General features: G+C 36.3%; 1 protein-coding gene across 2 annotated transcripts in view; it reads right to left on the minus strand.

Moving 5' to 3' along the window:
- Positions 1–4,427: 4,427 nt before the first annotated feature.
- The window catches only part of TBL1X (transducin beta like 1 X-linked), a 162,610-nt gene continuing 144,306 nt past the window's right edge, over positions 4,428–22,731 (minus strand). For both annotated transcript variants that reach the window (XM_034435697.3, XM_034435702.3), the window contains 12 exons: positions 21,239–21,509; positions 20,648–20,780; positions 20,264–20,405; positions 16,284–16,347; positions 16,085–16,182; positions 15,760–15,820; positions 14,222–14,343; positions 12,447–12,521; positions 12,104–12,231; positions 11,339–11,504; positions 8,512–8,613; positions 4,428–7,187 (listed from right to left, as the gene is read on the minus strand). In XM_034435697.3, coding sequence (XP_034291588.1) covers positions 7,161–7,187; positions 8,512–8,613; positions 11,339–11,504; positions 12,104–12,231; positions 12,447–12,521; positions 14,222–14,343; positions 15,760–15,820; positions 16,085–16,182; positions 16,284–16,347; positions 20,264–20,405; positions 20,648–20,780; positions 21,239–21,509 — 1,389 coding nt within the window. In that variant the 3' untranslated portion in view covers positions 4,428–7,160. The remainder of the gene's footprint in view (positions 7,188–8,511; positions 8,614–11,338; positions 11,505–12,103; positions 12,232–12,446; positions 12,522–14,221; positions 14,344–15,759; positions 15,821–16,084; positions 16,183–16,283; positions 16,348–20,263; positions 20,406–20,647; positions 20,781–21,238; positions 21,510–22,731) is intronic.

Raw genomic sequence — 22,731 nt, forward strand, 5'->3', positions numbered from 1 at the left:
CTACACCTTCTGTCAATCTAAATTAGCCTTATATATTGATGGTGTATTATCAGCTATGTAGATAATATAAAATCCTTTTCATTGTTATGATGGGCCTGAGTGGCTGTTGTCATAATGCATGATATATAAAGCTCAGAAAACCTATAAGCTACGGTAGTTTAAAATTGCACTCTTTGTTATGATATATTTTAGTAGAACAAACAATTCATCTTCTCTTCTGCAGAAAGAAAAGGATGGGAGTGTCTCATATTAAGCAAAAGGATACTGAATATCCACTGAAGCGTTAAGATGGTTATATACAAACAGAGCAATGTGGCATAACAATTATAGATCTCATTTAGGCCCAAAATGCCACTTATGACTTGTTAAATTGACCTGATATACCAGGAATATAACGATTAAAAAGGTAGAATTTTGCCTGAGGAGACATAAATGTAATATATTAGCTATATTCTCCTTCATGTATCAAGTATTTTGCTAATTATACTCTTATTGAAAATTTGTTATTAACATTTATATCCCTCTATATGTTCAAAGCACTAGGAATCTATTTTGTTCTGTCTCCCAGGATAGTATCCAACTAGTTTTTTATCTCATTACAGAGATCAATTAAGAACATAGTTATGGAGACAGAAGACAGCCAGTCTGGGGTAGTGGTTAAGGCATCAACCTAGGAACTGGCAGACCATGAGGTCTTGCCTTAGGTTCAATGCCAGCTGGGTTACCTTGGGCCAGTTACTTTCCCTCAGCCCTAGGAAGGAGGCAATGGCAAATCACTTCTGAAAAACCTTGCCAAGAAGGTTTTTTGGCATTTGTCTGAGCAGTCTTTAAGAATCTGGCATGATTGGAAGAAATGGAGGTAGGAGTCTGGCTTGTAGATGGTGGGGCTAGGTGAAGGAAAACTTGAGAAGGAACTGTTTGGTCCATCAGCTTTTTGGCAACCAACCGAAAAATGAAAGATCTAACTAACATTTAAAAAACCAGAGAAACCAAAACGTGCCTAGATGGTGCATACAGTGAAAACCAATTATCAACTGTTTTCTAGACTTGACATGAGTATAATACCTGGGATTGATAAAACAGTTAAAAGTTGTAACCTTTTGATTCCAATTTTGTTATGTTAAATCTGATCATGCATGTAATATTATAGTGATTTTAAATAAACAAAGCAACAGCAGAATTTTAGAAATTATTTATGAGTTACCACTATTTAAGCAATAAAGTTTAATTTTGGAACAATCTTGGAAAAGTCCAAATCTTAAGAAAGTTACTATCAGACTGGCAAATCTGGTCAAAGAGCTGGAACTTCTAAGTAAAACAAGTACCAAAAATATTTGAAAGCTAGTTTGAAAATTTATCAAGGCTGTTTTTTGGAGAATTAGGAAGCAGTAGTGGATAACAGATACACAATACACAAGAAAACACTACAGGCCTAGATATATAAAACACATCTGTATAGTTAAACATCCAGGAGTTCATTAGAGTTGGGTTGAGTTGGAATTTTCAGATTTATCAAGGGTTTCTGCATTATGAACAAAACAAGTATCAGTTGTGGATATGGATAGCGTATTCAAGACCTTTCTCCTGGCCCAGAAAATCAATTGAAGTGATATTGTAATATTTGCTTGTTAAACCAAAGCAAATTTCTATCTGCTGCATTATATATGGACACTCTGGGATCAAGAATTGAAAGTTTGTTTCACTGACTTTTTGTTAGTGTTCTTTATAAATCATTATAAAGCTACATGATATAATCTTATCCCATTTCTACTATAAAAGATGAGTCCAATTCAATAGTCACCAGTGGGCGCATTCAAAAAGATTGAGAAAATGTGTAGAATTCAACTTATTAGAATGGCAACGGAAATAACACCTTCACATCTATGTTTGTGATTGTTTCTTTTTAATTAAGGAATACTTTCAGGCCACATTTTCACAAAAATAAAAGAAGCCTGGACTTTCACACAAACTGAAAGCCTAATGCCTCTCATACTGGGTAAATTACCCAATATTGGGCAAAAGTGGTATTTCTTTGGCAACCCATTGCCCAATTACAACAAGAACATTTAAATAAGGACTTTCTGATCAGCAGTTTTGGGTAATGAATGAGAAAGTTTGGGAAACACAGCTGAAATCTCATTTATTTGTTGATGCATTAAAGAGGTTCAAAGGAGGGAAAGAAAAATAATGCAACATTAACTTTGATGACTGAAAGTCACATTTCCAATCCCAAATAACATTGTAACTGCATTCAGCTGTTTTCCTGTCAATAGTAGGAAACTTACGTTTTTCCACTGTGGTTTTTCCATCTATGCCAGGAGATGGAAAATGAGGCAAAACATCAAAGTTTGGGTTTTTAACATTTCAACTCTTATTGGGACTTTGTAAATTTGTATAATAAAATTCTTGCTTTTAAGACTTTAAAGTGCATTCTAGTTTTCTCCCTTAAAAAAAACAACAACAGATGTTGGTATTCTACATTTCTCTGAACTTAATGAAAGTTCTCTCTTCTTTGTCATGCTAGATACTGTTTCTAATACAACTAAACTCTGCATTTCAAGTACAACCCATTAATTTGTTTTATACTAAATAATGTGCACAAAACATTTAAATTAAGCTATGGAGAATAGGTTGTTAGGGTTCCTCTATTGAAGTGTTGATTGCTTATGATTCTTCCTTCAACTTTGGGGCAGAAAATATAGGTGATGCACACTTTGAAAGTAATAACATGTTGCATTTCATAGAAACACAACATTTCTTGGATAATTATTTAAAGCATCCTGACTTTTCTCAAGCTTCTGGACAAACCTGAAACAGAGATGCCACATCTTTAAGGAATCCACTTTTAATGGACTTTTTATAGGCTGAAAAAACGATGCATCTTTTTTTCAGCCTATAAAAAGTCAGAGTGCTTCAATGAATAACAGAGATATTGCAGTAACACAAAGACTGAAGCACTTTTTCAAATAATTTTCAAAGCATATCCAGGCCTGGAAAACCCCCCTTACTTTACTTATTTGAATGTATTGATTACAATTTGCTGTTCTTTGCTTTATTTTAATGGGGGAATAAAACACCACTACTCCAACTCCACAGAATGTTTCTTTTGGTTCAATGTGCATTCCTTCCTTCCTTTCTTTTTTCCACACTTCCTTGCTGAATAAGGTGCTTAAAAAATTCTAAACACTCCAACTAAGATCTAATAAAAATAAATAAAAAATGCCCAGAAACATAACCCTGCCACATACCAATGTTTTACTTCTTTAATTACTTTGTTTATGGGATATTCATAAAATATCCTATTTACCTGTTATCTGGAGACTACAACTACATAGCATTTGAAGACTTAAAAAAAAAATAGTCTGTTTATATTGGCAGCTATTTCTAAGGAAATGCCACAGTAGCTTTCTTTTTATCATAAACACTGCTATTAAAAATTGTAAATTCCATTAAGGAACTTTGAATAATTCAATCCTAATTTTAACTATGCAATTCTACCGTGTTTCCCCAAAAATAAACGCTTGGCCTTATTTTCAGGGACATCTTATTATTTTTGAGGTGCATGAGGCAACGAGCATGGACACCTCATGGCTGCTGCTGACACAGCCGCTCATCAGCTGTTCATCCCTGAGGCCGCACATGCGCTTCCAGCCATGCTTCCCAGGACTCTGCACCATGCCGTTGGCCCAGCCACGCCGCTGCGACCAGATGTCCCATCACCACCTCCCTGTTTTTTGCTAATTGCTTTTGCGGCAGCCATTAGCATGACAGAAGGGGCGCAGTGGCTAGGGTTACAAGAGCGGCTGTCAGGTAAGGATGTGTGGGGTGTGTGGGGCATGGCCCTCCCTCCCTCTCCTCCAGCCTCGCCGCCTCACCTCATGTTGTTGGGTGTGGCAAGCAACCAGAGAAAATGTTGGGGACTGGCTGCGCATGCATTTATGTATTTTTGGAGAGGGCTTATTTTAGTGCATGTGCTCAAAAGCCTTATTGGGTTTATTATCCGGGGAGGTCTTATTTTCGGGGAAACAGGGTAATAAAATAATATTTTTCCTCTTGAAAAAAAAACAAATGGCAGAATTATTTTTAGTTGCTTTGATCACAGAGTACAAGCATAGGATCTGACAACTTATGTAGAATTTGGGTATCCAGATTTAAAAAAATAAATCTGTACGTTTCTAGTCTTCAATTCTGAAAAGATGAGTAGGTTGATAGTGCCTCATAAAATGTCAGAAATATTATTGTATATATGTAATGTATACTGTACTTAAAGGATTTTAGTGACTAAAACATACAATGTTTCCATATCTAGCACAAACAAAATTATACAATTTTGCAACCTGAGATCTTAGTAATATAAAAGTCTTAAGAATTGAAGACAAAAAGAAAATGCTGATAGCATACAAGGAATAACTCACACAAAATTGTTCTAATATCAAAATATAGCAATTTATTCAAGACACTGAATATGATCTCTTGATTTTCTTCTTGGAACAAATGAATTACAACACACAAGGTGATTTGTTGAAAGAAAGTGAGCGTGGTTTTTGGGTGTGTGTAGGCCTGGAAGAGGGCATGTGTATAGAGAGAAAATGGGCAAGGGGAGGTGTTTCAACAGAATCTATGAAATGCTGAAATGAGAACCAAGCCTGGCTTCAAGTCTGACACAGACAATAAAACTTCAGAAGCCAGAATTTAGACTATCAGTGAATGGCTGAAAATATAATTTGGAAAGGAAGGAAAGAAGGAAGGAAGGAAAGAAAAAAAAGGGGGGAAACAAGCTATAAAAATGAAAAAAAAGTGCACATCACCTGGGACAAAAATTACATAGTTTTGTTTTAAAATAAAAAATAAAAATGCAATCTCTTATATTAAGAAAAAATCTTTGTGGAATCCTAGGAATATTAGGCATTTTGATTCCCCATACAGGAACCCTGTTTACCATATTAAAGATGTAGTATCCCATTAGTTCACATGTATCTCAATTAAGTCTAAATTCAAATAGAATGTCCAGAATTTTATTCCAGAATTGGTTATGGAATAATATTTTATCATTTTAATATTACAATACAGATAGTCCTCTACTTACAACCATTCATTTAGAAACCATTCAAAGTTACAACAGCACTGAAAAAAGTAACTTACAACCAGTCCTTGCACTTACAACTATCATAACATCCCCACTTTGGCAATTGGCATGTAGGGTTGCAGTGTCCTGGGGTCGTGTGATTACCATTTGCAACCTTCTCAGCTGTCTTCTGACAAGCAAAATCAATGGGGAAAGATAGATTCATTTAATGGCCATGTGATTCATTTAACAACTGCAATTTTTCACTTAACTGTGGCAAAATATGTTATATTATTGGGTGCAACCTACTTAACAACCATCTTGCTTCACAATGGAAATTCTAGTCCCAACTGTGATTATAATTTGAGGACTATCTGTACTTTATTTGTTTATTATATTTATATGCCTCACTACCCAGTTATTGTTGATTTGAAGCCAGATTTAAACAGTAATATTATGCATGTCTATTTAGAAGTGAATTTCTTTGAGTTTAATGTACTCAAGCCTAATATCTTGGGGTGAAATACTATTTGAAAAATAAAAATGATGAAATCTGTTCTATCTATCAAACATCTCTACATAATTTGTAAATAGTATTTCATATAGAGTGAAATGTTAAGATTAATTCTTTTATAACTTCAAGTATAAGTCAAAGCTATATTTGAAAGCAGATCACGGTACACCAATGGTAATAGTTTTCTTTTAAAAAGTCATGATTTTTAAGAAAAAATTAATTCAAAGTAAGTTTTGAAGTTTATAATTCTGAAATTATGTTTTAATATTCTGTCGAGTTACAACATCTGATAAAGAATTTATGCCATGGAATATTTGACTACTTGCATGATTAAAGAATCTTTTAAAAAGAAGTATAGGCAAAACTGCCTTTCATGAAGATTAAAAAGATACTGCATCTTTAAATAGGGATTCATCTGAATTGTTCTTTTAAATGATGGAACATAATCCAATCCACATATGTTAGATATTTTAAGTTTCTAAAATTGTGTTTTAACATAAAAATACTACGTCCTTTATTTCTTATTCCAAAAATACATGGGGTTCTTTCTTTTTTTAAAAAGTAATCTTTCTTCTGTAAAAAGCTTTTCCGGCACCTAAAGCACTTAATACACAATTTTTTGAAAGTGCCCTTCAGATTTTAAGATCTGAAGCATGGAAACATTAAAGAAGTAGCAGAATCAGAGGATAAAGAAAAGAGAAAAGATGGGGGGGGGGGAGGGTTGAAGAGGAGAAATGGAAAACAGAAGCAGTCACTAATGAGGCCCATCTGCCCTTTGCATTAACTAGGCACAAATGGAAAGGACAAAGCAAAAAGTTGGTGAAAATAAGAAAGAAAGAAAAAAAAGAGAGAGAGAGAGAGAGAAAGAAAAGAAAAAGAAAAGAAAGAAAAGAAACAAACAAACAAACAAAAAGAAAGAAACAAAAAGAAAGACATTCAGTTTGAACCTATGCCTGTTATTGTCAAGGCTGTAACATTCCAGCTGATAAGAAAAAAATCACTGAACAAATAACAGTAGTCTAGAAAATACAAAGTGTTGGGATTACAAATTTGAGTGTATCATCAATACAAACTGGTTTTGAATGTCCTTTGGGAGAGCAATTGTAGTGTCCAAACTAGAAAGAAAAACAATGCAATACCACATGGAGGAGAACTTTTTCCCATTTTGGTTTATCAAAGCATTTTGCTTCATAGATTTTGTTTTCCTTTTAATTTTTATTGTTTTTGGCACAGCTTTTCGTCTTCTTTTTAGCAGCTGTCAAAATGAGGTCTCAGAGATCTGACCCCAGCAAACAGCAGGTTTAGCTGTTGATGGCCACCTTCTTGCTTGCCTCCAAAGGCTGTAAGTTCATAGTGGAAAAATCCCCCCTCCCTAAGTGATTCTGTTTTAAAACCTTGTTGAAGGTTGGTGGACAAAACATTGCAAGCTCCTTTTGCCTGGGAGAAATGCATTATTTGATTAGTTCTGCTTCTGTTTATTTCCCCCAGTTTTTGCCATTCCAGAGATGTTAAAAATACGTTTGAAGAGTGCTTCTACCTCCACATTCAACGCTGGTCCATTTGCAGTTTCTTCTAAAATATTTATTTTCGCAGGTCTAGAACACACACCTGGAACACAGAAAAATTGGGCACCAAATAAACTCTTAATAATTTTTGATAATTCAACTGTATATAATTCTATCAGGATAATGAACAAGAGCACACTTGCATTTTCATAAAATGTTCACACCCACTCAGTTTTAAATCCTGAGTATTACAGATGAAAGAAAGGCTAGCTGAAGAATAAGGATTGCCTAAAATCAAATCCTTACTCAAATTTTTCAAGTGTGCAAAAACATACAATGAAAGCAAGAAATAGCTTTATTTGAACCTGGCCATTATAGGTAGTTCTCGACTTATGATTGCTACCTTAACAACTGTTCAAAATTAAAATGGCCTTGGAACAGTGCTTTATTGTCTGTAAAACACTTCCATTCATCACAAAACACTGCTTACCACAGATTGCCAAGCGTCCCACAGTCATGTGTTTGCCATTTGCAATCTTCCCTGCCAGCTTCCCTAAAAAAATGTTTTCCACTTGGATGTTAGCAGTGAGAATTTTCAGCACCAGAAGTGAGAGATTCATGCGTGGCCTACACTGGGCTTTCCAAGCCTTGCCCAGAGCCATGAGGCACCCACGCTTTACTTTAGGGTGCCTCCCTGTTCTGGCACTGAAAATCCTTCCTGTTAAAATCCAAGCATACTAGACCTCTAACATTTGACTGCTTAGCAACGATGGGAATTTGCTGGAATAAGTTTCCGAAGGAGCTTTATCTCCTGGCAAAGAAACAGTTTGGGGTGGGATGCTTTTTCCAAAAGTCTGGCACTGATGCTGCATTGTTCAAAGCCCCCCATATGTGCTCTAGCTTGGTCAGCAGGAAATGCATGGCAGAACAGGAGGGAACCCAAGAGGAAAAGAGTAAAAAAATATGCTCCCTCTCCCTTCCTTTTCTCTCCTCCTTCCTTATCTGGCCAAAAGAACCAACTTCCCCCTCCCTACCCAGCCAGCAACTCCTGAGAGCAAAGTTTAATGCAAACTTTTCAAAAAGCCTACACAGCCAGGACCCCTACCTCCAGGATTTAAACCTCAGGCCTTTCCCCCCTGTCTTTTCAAGGCAAAGAACTCTTGGCCATCTTTTAATTGTTGGGGGCACCTGTTCCACATTTAACTATTCTATTTAGGCTGTGATTTGTGGTTTCTTGTCAGCTTCAGAACTAGATTTTATTGCACTCTGGATTTTACTCCCAACATATCTAAATAAATTTGTCTGAATTATGCATTTTAGCAGAGAGATCACTAGTGCATCACAAGAAGAAATACTTGCGGTGTTGAAATGCACTCATTTATGGATAACTAAAAACAAAACAAAACCCAAAACTGAAGAAACCATACCGATCCATCTGAAGCACTGGCTCCAACTTTGTCTCCTCTAGCATTCCAGCAGACTTCAAATATTCCACCGGTGCCTCTGTAGCTATGTACTAGAGTCCCACTCTATGAATAAATAGAACACCTTCATTCAAGGGGACAAATCTGTACCATTTTGTTTGTAATTTCAATACTGATATCATAACACATACATTTCTATAAATAATAGTTGCATTAGTTTTGCCTATAGCTTAAGGAGTAATAACTTGGATCATTTGGATATGTGTAAAGACAGATGCAAAAAACAAGTTAAGCAGTTCAGTTTTCTCCCCGTTGCTTGTCACCTTACTGTTTTCTCCCATTAATGGGCCAATCGTTTCCTTGATTTTTTCCTCATTTTTTACATAATGAAAGAAACTTTTTTTGGTCATTTTTTTACTTTTGTTCCAAGCTTTAGTTCGTTTTGAGCCTTAGCTTTCCTGCTTTCATATTTGCTGATATTCTGCCTTAGTTTTATGCCCCTCTCCACTTTTTATAGTCCTTTTTGTCTTTCAATTTATCAGAGAGTTCTTTATGCAGCCATGCTGGTTTCTTTTGAGAGCTGTTATTTTTTCTTCTTCACTGGAATTGTGCTAGACTGGGCTTTTATAATCTCACTTTTCAAAATTCCCCAAGCTTCTTGGGTTGTTTTCCCCTTGAGGATTGTCATCCATGGAATCCTTCCCAAGCTCTCTCTAAGTTTATTGAAATCAGACTCTAGTTTGACTTTGTTCTATTGCTTATGCTTGCATAATATTCCATTCCTCTACTCATAGTAGAATTCCCTATGCCTCCAGGCTTGAAATTTTGGGCTTGGACAATCTGGAACTGCGCTGCCTGTGGTCCAATCTAAGCATAGTACACAAAATTGTCTTCTACAACATCTTGCCTTGCAATTACTTCTTCAGCTTCAACCATAATAATACATGGGCAAACAATTGATACAAACTCAAGGTAAACCACTTTAAACTCGATTGCAGAAAATACGACTTCAGCAACAGAGTGGTCAACGCCTGGAATGCTCTACCCGACTCCGTTGTTATAGCCTCAAACCCTCACAGCTTTAGTCTCAAATTGTCTACCGTGGACCTCACCCCATTCTTAAGAGGTCGGTAAAGGGGACGTGCATAAGTGCACCAGCATGCCTATCATCCCTGTCTTACTGTTACATTTATCTGTATTTACTTCCTTTGTTCATGTTTATGTTCATAGCTATACTTGTTATCTTGTACATGTTTGACAAACAAACAAACAAAATAAATAAATAAATAAATAAATAAATAAATAATGTTGAATTCCAATATTGCATGATCACTTCCTTTACAAGATTCCTATAACTTCAACACCTTCTACCATTTCACCTCTGTTAGTGAGAATTAAGTCCAATATGGCTGACTTCTTAGTTTCCTTCTCTACTTTTTGGGAGACAAAGTTGTCTGCTAGGTTTGTCAGGAAACTGTTTGATCTTCCACTTGGTGTAAAGTTTGTTTCCCAGTTGATGTCGGGATAATTTAAGTTCCCCATTACTATTGTGATGTACTTCCTACATACCTTAATTAACTGACTAGCAAAATCATCTATTTCATCTATTTAGTTGGGTGGCCTATAGTATACATCTATGGCAATGTCATTCCCCCCCTTTTATATTGACCCAAATGCATTCAAGACAGTTTTCATCATTATCTTGATAACACAGATATTTGTTAACTATTAACTTACTATACAAAGTACTTGGCCTTTAACTAGGGGTACGTATTGGGTGAGTAAAAAGTAAGGAGTTTACATAAAACTGAAAACTGAATTAAAAAAAATAACTAAGAATGAAACTGCTCTTAAAATGTAATTTTGCCTCTAATTTATAAGAATGTGACCCTATAGCAAGAGAGCCAAACTACAATAACTGAAATAACAGTTTCAGTCAGTATAAAAATGTTGAGGCTTGCCAAAAATTTAGCAACATTGAGAGAGTCACTCCTATAACACAATACATAGGTATTTTGAGCAATATTTCTGGACTGATATAATTTCTTAATTAAGTTCATTTATCTTGAGTGCAGACTGCTATTCCTAGGAAGGAATACAGCTATTCTCATTAGCCTCAAGGTTGCCTTTGAGAATTTGACTGAGAATCAACATAAAAACAGACCTTCTAACAGATAAAAAATGCAACAATATTAAATTAGGTTAGTTTTAGGACTAAATTCAAAACCTGAAGTCTACCATGGTGAAAAACATGCACATTAAACATGAACATTTAAGTGTCTCCATTAAACTTGCTTTAAATTTATTTTCAAACAATCAGACTTGCTACATGTTTCTGGACTATAAACAGGACATTCTGTTGTTATTTATTATACAGTCTGAATCTAATGGCAGTTGGAGTCTAAAGTATCTGGAAAGTACTAGGTTATCTACTTCTAATTAAGCCATTGAAAGAACACTGTTGATAACATCTTTCAATTAATGAAAAGATAAAGCTGAGGGAAAGGACTTATTAAGTTTTTAAGGAGTATGATTTAATCAAATTTTATATAGCTTTATTGCTGAAAATCATTTTAAAAAAGGAATCCTGATCATACATTTTACTATTCAACAAAAGTTAAGATATGGCTACAATGTACTATATACACACCTGCTCCTAGACACAAAACTACTAGTGACAGGAATATCCTTTTGTTAAGTCTATTAGATTCATAGGCCTCTGCCACATTTATTTAAATATATGTATCAAAAATATTTATATTATGTAGTAAAAACAAGTTAAAGAGCAGGTTTAAACTTATTTTAGTGTCATGATATAAAATTACCATACCTGGGTATTCCATATATGAACACATTTGTCGAAGGATCCACTTGCTAAATATTTTCCATCAGGACTAAAAGCTACACTGTAGACAGGTTCTTGATGTTTTGTTAACGTGTGAGTGCAGATACCTCTTTCTACATCCCACAACCGAACAGTAGAATCAAATGAAGCACTGAAGCAAAGAGATAAAAACATTATTTTCATTGAGGATATTGCTCATGTAAGTGGTTAAAACATTACTATCAAAGTGAAAACAATCTATTGATCTTATGCAATGTTCTCTGCCTTCCTATGCAAATACGTGCTTGGGCTTATCTCCCCATTCCAGTGCTGATACTGAGATTTCCCAATGTAACAAGTTCCTTGAATGACTGTATCAGAGCCACAGCCCCATACCAGCTCAGTAGTCATAAATAACCGTAAATAGCATGTAGGTGGGCCATGAAGCTTAATAGATTTAAATAAGTAGGCTTGGAGGAAAAGGACGAAGTAGGAACTGCAGTATAGGAATTACACAGGTTGTTAGAGGTTTTTGCTCAGCACAAAAATGTAGTTCAACCTGTTCTTCCTCTGCCAGTGCTGACAATGCAAGGAAACTTTTTCAAGTCATGCTTATGCTTCTAATATTCTATGAAGAATATCAGTAACTTTGTAAATATGTAAACAGTTAAATATAACTGAGAATGCAGGATGCTAAGGGACTGGGAAAAGAAGCTGTGTTTCAAGTGCTTTGGTATAAGAATAGAAGACATTGCATTGTTTTGCTTTTACCTTGCCAACATAATGTTGCAGTTTGGATTGCTGGTACCTGGTCCTGTTGGACTCCATTTGATAGTATAAATCTCTTTGTTATGTGCTTGAAGGTCATGTACACAAGTGTCTTGCTTCATACTCCAAATCTATATAAAGAATCAATTGAATGAAGATGAATAAAATCTGCATTTAGAAATATTTTGTCCATCTACGATGCAGGTCACTATGCAAAAACCATGCAAAAAAGACTAGTAATTTCTGTTTTCAGATGATTGCAAATCCTTCAAAAACTTTACAAATAATATTTTATAAACTTTAATTCAAGTTCTTGAAAATACTATGCTTGGACCTGAGATCATACCTTTAACGTCATATCATCTGAGCAGGATGCTAGAAGCATACCAGAGGGATCCCATTTAATTGCATTGACCTCATTCTGAAAGAAAGGATTTATTTTAAAATTAGTGTACTCTGTACAATACTCTGTAAACAGTGTTGTACTTTTTAGAAACAAGCAAGCTGCTTAAGCTGAATTTATTGTCACATCAAGTTTTTCAGAAGTTTTTTAAACAGGGAAATAGATTGAATGTTATTGAACCATTTTTCAAGCAAAGGTTTATTAAGATATTTTGCATTGGAAGATAATGATTAATTTTGCTGTTATAAGCAGATAAACAATGCATTTCTTGTTTTGCAACTTTTTACTCCTTCTGTTAAACATAATAAGCCTAAATTTGGAGAGAATTCAATCTGTTGCTTGGCTATTGTTATCATTTTGTCCAAGACATCCCTTTAAACTGTCAAGAGTTTATGCATTCTCACTACAGAGGGAAGCAAGTTCCCTTTTTTATTACAATCACTCCAGAGTTCATAATTTTGTGTCAGGTTAAATCAGGGGTGAAATCCAGCAGGTTCTGAAAGGTTCTAGAGAACCAGTAGCGGAAATTTTGAGCAGTTCAGAGAACCGGTAGCGGAAATTTTGAGTAGTTCGGAGAACCAGCAAATACCATCTCTGGCTGGCCCCACAGTAGGGTGGGAATGGAGATTTTGTAATATCCTTTCCCCAGGAGTGGGGAGGGAATGGGGATTTTGCAATATCCTTCCCCTGGAGTGGGATGGGAATGGAGATTTTGCAGTATCCTTCCCCTGCCACGCCCACCAAACCACATCACGCCCACCAAGCCACGCCCACAGAACCGGTAATAAAAAAATTGGATTTCACCACTGGGTTAAATGTCAATGAATTAACATCTTAAAAGGCATTATTATTATTACCACATCATTTCATGGATATTTTGTCTGTTTTATAAATAAATCACCATCAGGGATGCATGGAAAATTAGAAATTGGAATTAGAAGTTGCCTCATGTAAAAATGCAGTTATATCTGCAGCTGTGTGTAGTGTAATATAGAGAGACAGCCATACAACCATAATAAGCCTAAATATTTTTAAAAACTCAAAATTATTAATTTAATTTATATTACACTATAAATTACAATGTAAAATTATAATTTTTCTGGATTTGTTATTTAATTGATAAATTATCTTGCATTCTCCCAGTATTACAATTAGCTACCTTTTTTACAGTAGCTACCTATCTCTTCACAGTTTAAAAAAATACCTCTGGCTTTTAAATCATCTCTGGGGAAAAGTGTTGCATACTAATTCAGACCACTGGTTCACTACCATGAATTCTACTTAATGTTCTAATAAAAATAGCATTTCTATTTTTTTAAAGCAAAGCTATAAAAACAAATAAAAATTTATTTCACTACATTCTTATTAACATCAATGAATTTACTGCCAAGAGTACTTTCTTTTCTTTCTAATTTTGAAGTATAGATACTACCTAGAAAGAAGACAAAATAAGCTGTGGTAATAATGGAACTTTCCTTCTTGGCTTCCTGTTATTAGACATGACCACTTTGCCAGCTAATTTCTGAATGAGGACGCTCCCATCCAAGAGTAACATGCTTACTATTTTGCATGAACACATAAATATATATTCTCAAAATTCAATATATGCCTGCCAGCTAAATGAATTAGATAGCTATTGATTTAAGAATATAGTATTCCTGAAATATTGATAAAGTCTGTTTTAATTGCAGTGTGTTAAGATTATTGCCTAATTTTACCGTGTGGCCTTGAAAGGTTTTGACTGGACGATCACAGCCAAGTCTGCATACATGTATGCACATATCAGTGCTGCACGATGCAAAGGTAGTATTGTTCTGCCAATCTACATCCAGGGCTGGGGCTGTGAAAGGAGGACAGAAAGGGACCATTAGGAAATTTGGCCAGGAAGCAAATTACCTTTGTAACTGTTAATTTAATTTAATTTAATTACATGTAGCATCCTAACACTATACTATTTTTCTGATAGTATGACCAACATTTATTCTATTTACAATAGAATAAAACCATTATATACCAGCTTTGATGCCACAGCATGCAGTGGGTCTAATTTCCACTCTAATGACATTATCATACAAATAACATATTGTGTTTCCCAGAAAATAAGACCCTGTCTTACATTTTTTTTGAACCCTAAAATAAGCGCTTGGCCTTATTGCCATGCACTCAAAAGCCCGATTGGGCTTATTATCAGGGGATGTCTTATTTTGGGGGAAACGGTACATTAAAGTGTTTTATGACAGTTTTGCTGAAAATCAGCATTTACTTCTGGTTTTCAGCAAAACCAACTGCTAGTGAACATTTAACAACTGCAGTGTTCACTTAGTGACTGTGATGTTCATTGGCAACCATTGCAAAAATATGTAAAATCGGGTCAGTCATGTGGGTGACCCAATTTATGACCATCACAGTCATAGTTAAGGACTACCTATAGAAAAAAACTCCAAACAAATCTAAAAACACAGCACACTTTCTGAAACCTGTAAAACACTTATCAAAATAAATTAGATAATAATGTAGTTTTTACATACACGCCAGAACAAAGCTTTTGGAAAACCAGAGGATAGACTTTTAGAACACTATCAGTCTGAACCAGTAGTGGATTTCAATTTAGTTTGCTACTGGTTTGCTCATGCTTGCGTGCTTGTGCAATGCTTCTGCGCATGCGCAGAAGCGTCCGGGTGGGTGGGTGGATGGAGCCTCCTGCCGCCACTGCTACCGGTTCGCCCGATCTGGGGCGAACCGTTAGCAACCCACTATTGGTCTGAACTAAAATGTGTGACCCAGACTTTATACTAAAATAATACAAGATGAAATCTTGACATAAAACGGACTTTGCATTTTAAATTTCTGTGGCACCAAATATCTAATGCAATTTATATTGCTCAAATAATATAAGATGAAAATGGAATAATTTATGCAATTTACATGATGTTATTGTTTGATACCATTTATGTATATTTATGTCATTGGTAAAATGATAAGTATGTGATTGGGCTAAATCACTACAAAGATACTATCTCTTATGTAAAAGATAACTGAGAATAATGAATATTTTTCAGTGATTTGGTCTATCAATACTTTATGATATGGCAATATCCAAATTTTTACTCTCATCAGACAAATATAATCAAGCAAACTAGGATGCAATAGCCTAAATCTGTTTAATAGTCACTTGTGACACATAATTATGACAGAATAAACTTCTTTGCCATTTGCTAAATATAGCAAGCATAAATAACAGTTGAACTTTAATTACCTGAGTGGAAAGGAAACTGTTGTTTAGCTTCACCTGTATGAGCATCCCAAATTATTGTTGTCTAGGTAGAGAAGGAAGAGCAATCAGTTGTAAAATCAAAACAATCCACACAAAATAGATAACATGGGGTTTTCAATAGATAATAAATGTGGCCATTTATAAACTGGACAAGAATTGATCATAATAGTATTGTGCATGTAGAGAAATGAAGATGGCACCACCACCTGGTAAATACAGAAATAGCAGCTGTTTCAAGAATTGAAACAGAAGATTAAAAAGATAATTAGATAATTGATACTTGCAAATGACAAAATCCAACACTTACTTTATCAACGCCAGCACTTAAAATGTAATTTCCCTTTTTGTTCCATTTCAGAGCAAAGATGGGCCCTTTATGTTGCCCTAAGGTGCTTGCAAGATTTCCTGTGATGAATTTAAAAATAAATAATTTGATCACTGAAACAAATTTAGGCTAACAAAAAAAATATCTAATGATTTGAAAAAAAATATTTCTTCAGTCTTACCATCTTCTGTCCATATTCTTGCAAAGCCATCATATGATCCCGTAGCCAAGAGTGTTCCATCACTCTGTAAAATATGCAAAAAGAAAAGGATTTTTTATATGAGGCCGAAATCAGTTATGGTTCAATAATTCAATTCTGATTTTCTAGTATTAAAAATCAAAATACTTTCATGACAAAGAGTAAATATCAATACCAGTTTATATAAAAAATTAATGGCTAGTTTGACAACTAGAGACAAGCCTGTCAATGCAGTATGTTGTTCTCAGAATAGGATAAAGAGCCCTATTGGCACAGTGGTTAGAACACAGTATTGCACTATTGCAGGCAAACTCTGCCCTGAATCCTGATAGGGTTCAAGCCTTCCATCCTTACAGGGTCGGTAAAATGAGAGCAGTATGCTGACATTGGAAACCACCCAGAGAGTGCTTAAAAGCACTATGGGTTGGTATATAAGTCTATATGCTATGCTATTGTTAGTGTTATCACAATAATTTAGCTAATATGTAAGTATTTTAATGAGACATTTTAGCTAATCTGAAAGGATTTTATTTTAAAAATTTATCTCAACATATTCAGGTTTTTCCTCCCTCTTTCTCCCAATAACATATTCCGAATAAGAGCTTCATGAATTCACTTTCCTCAACAAAAGTTGCTGGGTAAAAATGCATACAACTACAGGTAATATGATAATGTACTAAGTAAAAACCAATAATCTGGGAAAAAAATCATTTCTACAAATACCCCCCCCCCGTTCATTTGGTATATACCATTTGACAAAATTTATTTATTTATTTATTAATGATATTTATATACCGCCCTTCGCCCTCCCAGTACATGTCAGGGTGGTGAACAGCCAAGATCAAATACATAAATATAAAAGTTAAAACAATTTAAAACCAGATTAAATACTTTGGCCCACAATTGAAAACATCCCATTAAAATCCAATTTAAAATTTAAAACCGTTAAAATTAGGCTAGCCCGGCTTGCTGGAATAACAAAGTCTTCAGGGCACAGCGGAAGGTGCGCAAGTACAGGATCCTCCGTACCTCTGTGGGTAGCTCGTTCCAGAGGGCAGGAGCCCCCACTGAGAAGGCTCTCCCCCGGGGGGTCGCCAGTCAACATTGTCTGACCAACAGCACCCCAAGGAGCCCCGCCCTATGGGAGCATACTGGCCAGTGGGAGACTGTCGGTAGCAGAAGGGGGTCCCGTAAGTACCCAGGTCCTAAGCCATGGAGCGCTTTAAAGATGTTAATCAACACCTTGAATCACACCCAGAAGACCACTGGGAGCCAATGCAGCTTGCGCAGGAGAGGTGTTACATGGGAGCGCCCCGCCACTCCTATAATCACCCGCGCGGCTGCATTTTGGACCAACTGGAGCCTCCGGATGCTCTTCAAGGGAAGCCCCATGTAGAGAGCATTGAAGTAGTCCAGTCGGGAAGTGACGAGGGCATGAGTGACCGTGCACAGGGAGTCCCGATCCAGAAAGGGATGCAACTGGTGGATCAGGCGAACCTGATAAAAAGCCCCCCTGGCCATGACCATCATATGCTCTTCTAAAGACAGCTGCGCATCCAGGAGGACACCCAAGTTGCGAACCCTCTCCGTGGGGGCCAATGACTTGCCTCCAATAGCCAGCGATGGCACCAGCTGGCTATACCGGGACGCCGGGAGCCACAGCCACTCAGTCTTGGAGGGGTTGAGTTGGAGTCTGTTTCTCCCCATCCAGACCCGCACGGCCTCCAGGCACCAGGACATCACTTCAAGGGCATCATTGGGGTGGTCTGGAGTTGAGATGTACAGCTGAGTGCCATCAGCGTACTGATGGAACTGCACCCCAATACCACAGATGATCTCACCCAGCGGCTTCACATAAATGTTGAACAGAAGGGGTGAGAGGACTGACTCCTGCGGCACCCCACACATAAGGCGCCTCAAGGACGACCTCTGCCCCCCTGCCAACACAAACTGCGACTGGTCAGAGAGAAAGGAGGAGAACCACCGTAATACGGTGCCCCCAACCCCCAGCCCCTCCAGCCCCTCCAGCCGGCGCAGCATGATACCATGGTCGATGGTATCAAAAGCTGCTGAGAGATCTAATAGGACCAGGACAGAGGAACAATCCCTGTCTCGAGCCCTCCAGAGATCATCAACCAATGCGACCAATACCGTTTCCGTGCTGTACCCAGGCCTGAAACCGGACTGGGTCTAGATAGACAGCATCATCCAGGTGCTGGGGAAGCTGTCGCACAACCACACTCTCAACAACCTTCAACACAAAGCGAAAGTTGGAGACTGGATGGTAATTTGCCAAAACAGCCAGATCCAGAGAAGGCTTCTTGAGGAGGGGCCTCACCACCGCCTCTTTCAAGGCAGAAGGCAAGAAACCCTCACTCAACGAAGCATTAATGATCCTCTGGAGCCAGCCTCGTGTAACCTCCCGGGAAGCCAGCACCAACCAGGAGGGACACGGGTCCAATAAACATGTGGCCACGCTAAGCCTCCCCAGAATCCTGTCCATGTCCTCGTGAGCCACAGGGTCAAACTCCTCTCAGATAATATTCTCAAGACCCGCCTATTAATGCTATTGCCCTGAAAATCTCTGAATACTGGTACACTGCCTATAAATATTAAGAGGACAACTGCTTAATTTTCTGCAAGAGCATAAAAACTATGCTCTGATATTTCATACTTATTAGATATGCTTTTTTTTTTTTTGGTATGGTAGTAAAACATAAGCTTTAATACAGTGATACCTCAGTACCCATCCTTAATTGGTTCAGGGAGGCATAATAAGTACCAAAAACAATGAGTACCAAACATATTTTTTCCCATAAGGAATAATGTTGTGAGTCACAAGGCAGCTGACACCAACAAATTCTAGCTTGTGAGTTGTGTACCAAACAAAATAATGAGCACTGGGACAAAAATTTCACATCAAAATATGTTGAATACCAAATTTGATGAGTTTCAAAGCAGGTGAGTAGCAAGGTACCACTGTACATGATAATAACTGAATCTATACTTTTTATTTTTATAGATTAATAGGAGTTATAAATTTTTTATAGATTAATAGAAGTTTCACAAATTTTATGAATGTAATGTACATAATCTTAGGTAATATTTTATTTACTTTAATAGCATTCATATGGATGTTTCATTATAGTTTGATATATTTTATTTTTCCATTTGTTATTCATTGACCAAAATGAAAGTATCTCTTTTTTAAATGTATTTTCTGATTCCTTTTCTAAACTACAAATTCCAATCTTTGTAACTTTGAAAAATACAAAACTAAAGGATAGATTCTCTCTGGATCATTAGAAATATTATTTTATTTAAATATTATATATGTATTTTTTATTTTGAATATATAAACAAATAGTTCCCATCTACAATATTCTCAAAATAAACTGTTACTGCAGAAAATATTGTGACATTTTCAGTTTGTTCCATAAGCACATTAGTCCGATTCTGGATGTAAGGAGACTATTAGCATACATTTAAAATAACTGATAATACTAGTTGGAGCTGCTGAACTATTATCCAAAACGTCTAGAAGGCATCAAATTGCTTACACCTAAATTATTATTATACCTGCAAGGAAAAATTGGAAGAAATATTTATATTTATACTGTATCTATAACTTCCTAAGTGCAGGCTCTACTTTTTCTTTTCAGATCAACTGAGTGTTGATCCTTTGCTAGCAACATGAATTGACCGATTGGCTTGTAACCTGAGCATTATGTTGTGGGTTGAGAGACTGGCCCAAAGTCACTCTGCCAGCTTTCATACTAGAACTCATGGTCTTCTGGTTTCTAGTCTGGTGCCTTAATCACTACAGTAAGCTGGCTCTCATTCGTTCATTCATTCAATTCATTCATTCATTCATTCACCAACCAACTTGCGGTCACCCACACCCAATTATATTTTATACACAAGCTGTATTCTATAGACAAGAGTTTTATTTGTCAACTTACATTCCAGTCGAGTGATGTTACATCTTTATTGCTGGGAACATCATGCCCTCCTTCTCTTATACAGTGCCTCAAAACTAGTTGTGTGGAACTACCATTGCTGTTTTCATTAAGATTCCATATTCTGGCAGTGGAATCACCAGATCTAAAAAGAATGAATACACATATTACTCACAAAAAAAAGCTTGGGGTTCTGTTGGCTCAAAATTGTTTTGAAACAATATTATTATATATTAGTTGGAAATCAATTTCTTATGTGCACATGTCTTCCTTCCAAGAACGAAGATTATCTGCCAAATTCTATTTACTGTTGTTGCTAGAATTGATACTGCTGGGCAAGAATGAAAAATATTAAAAAGTTCACATTTGTTTTAATCCATAATTTACCCTGATGCTAGTAGATCACTGACAGGATTCCAGGCACAGATGAACACCTCTGATTCATGACCCCGAAGAACTGTTGCTTTATTAGAAGGAATTTCAACATCCCCATCGATTTCCATTGGTTTTGAGTGATTATCTGCAAAACATACATAAATCTATGTAAACTAATTCAAGGCATAGTGAAAACAGAAACAATGAAAATAAAACAATAGTAACAAAACTAATAGGAAAATTTAATTAAGCATAAATATTGATTGGAAATGTTAATTTTTTCCCAAGAGGAGACCATTATTGACTGACATCAAGGCAGCACAAGCCTGCTTTCTATTCCCAGCACATGAGGACTAATGAGAACTTATGGTCCTTAAACATGTCAATACAATTTAGAATTTCAGAATGCTTATTTGGTAATCACCTTGTAGTAACCTGAACACAAAAGACAAAAGCGAAAAGACATCAACTAATAGGTAAGGCTAAAATGAGGGCAATGTGTCTGTGGCTTTCGGTCAAAGATATCTATATATATATCTGACATTGCCACATAAATTTGCATTTAATGTAAACATACCCATTAGAAAACATAGTTTAACTTACTTATTGCATGTGCCCCATTCTCCTCTCCATTCACAGTGGCTTCTCCAGTCTTTGGTGTATTTTGCTGTGGGATAGCAATAGTTGTTGTGGCTGTGGTAGTAGTTGTGACTGCTGTTGCTGTTGCTGTTGTAGCTACAGCTGTTGCTGCACTAGCTTGTTGCTGTGCTAATTTCTCCCTGAAAGCCTGCTGCCGAGTTTGCACTACATCAGGCATTACTGCATCTATCAAAGATAATGACTCTATAGGTCTGCCATCAAACACTGTACCATCCTAGGAATGGAAAGAAAAAAAAAGAAAAAGAAAATGTTTTTCCTGTTAAATAAATGAAATACTAGCTAAGCAGAATACAGTTACCACGTAATCTGAAATTATAGTCTTTAATTGAATATATAGAATTTTTACTACTAACTTGCTAGACTACAGGTAGTCCTCAACTTACAACAGTTCATTTAGTGACTGTTCAAAGTTACAACCGCACTAAAAAAAGTGACTTATGACCATTTTTCACACTTATGATCATTGTGTGATTCCCATGGTCCCGTGATCAAAATTCAGACGCTTGGCAACTGACTCACATTTATGACGATTGCAGTGTTCTGGAGTCATGTGATCTGCTTTTGCAAACTTCTGACAAGCAAGGTCAATGGGGAACAAGATTCACTTAACAACTGTATTACTAACTTAACAACTGCACTGATTCACTTAACAAACAAAGAAAGGTTGTAAAATGAGACAAAACTCACTTAACAAATTTCTCATTTAGCAACATAAATTTCAGGCTCCATTGTGGTCGTAATTTGAGGACTACCTGTACTAAGCAACGATGAAAAAACTTTGAATGATTAATCAGGAAATAAATTATGGAGGTCAGATACTGACAATGAAACTGACAGTCACATACTTAAGAACAAGAAAAAATATTTTGACTTATCCTCAGAAAACATTGCTCAGAAAACATTAATCTCATAAAATTATACTTAACAAAAATAAGGCTACATTTGAAACCTTTTGATCTGGTTGGATTTTGGGAGATTCATAAAATTCGTTCTATTATTTTTTTTTTCTCATGAAGGTTAAATAAGAACATAATAAAATTCCTTTTTAGATCAGCAAAGGTTTTTCTAGTCCAACATTGGATGAATCATATAGCTATGATATATCATAGTATAATGCACCTCTCTTCTACTTTTTCTACTATGCCGATGTGTTCAGCAAGTGAGAGATGGAGCAACTCCCACCACACTGCTCGTACGACTACCCAATGACCTTGTTCTGAATGCCAAGCTTCTGGTGGGTCAGATTTACACTGCTTCCTAGGCCCATTCCCAGTGGAATTGATCGTCAACCCAATGGCATATCGTCTGACCCTGCCCACGTGAATGCGCATCCACCCAGTATTCCACTGGTCCTTGCTCATGCTGGTATTAGTTCAGGGATAGCCGGTATATGAGGTGGTACTCATTGTGGATTCCCGTGTTTGCTGGGAATGTCT

This window comes from Pantherophis guttatus, chromosome 5 (genome assembly GCF_059756535.1).
Source record: "Pantherophis guttatus breed Tessera chromosome 5, ASM5975653v1, whole genome shotgun sequence".
NCBI lineage: Eukaryota > Metazoa > Chordata > Lepidosauria > Squamata > Colubridae > Pantherophis > Pantherophis guttatus.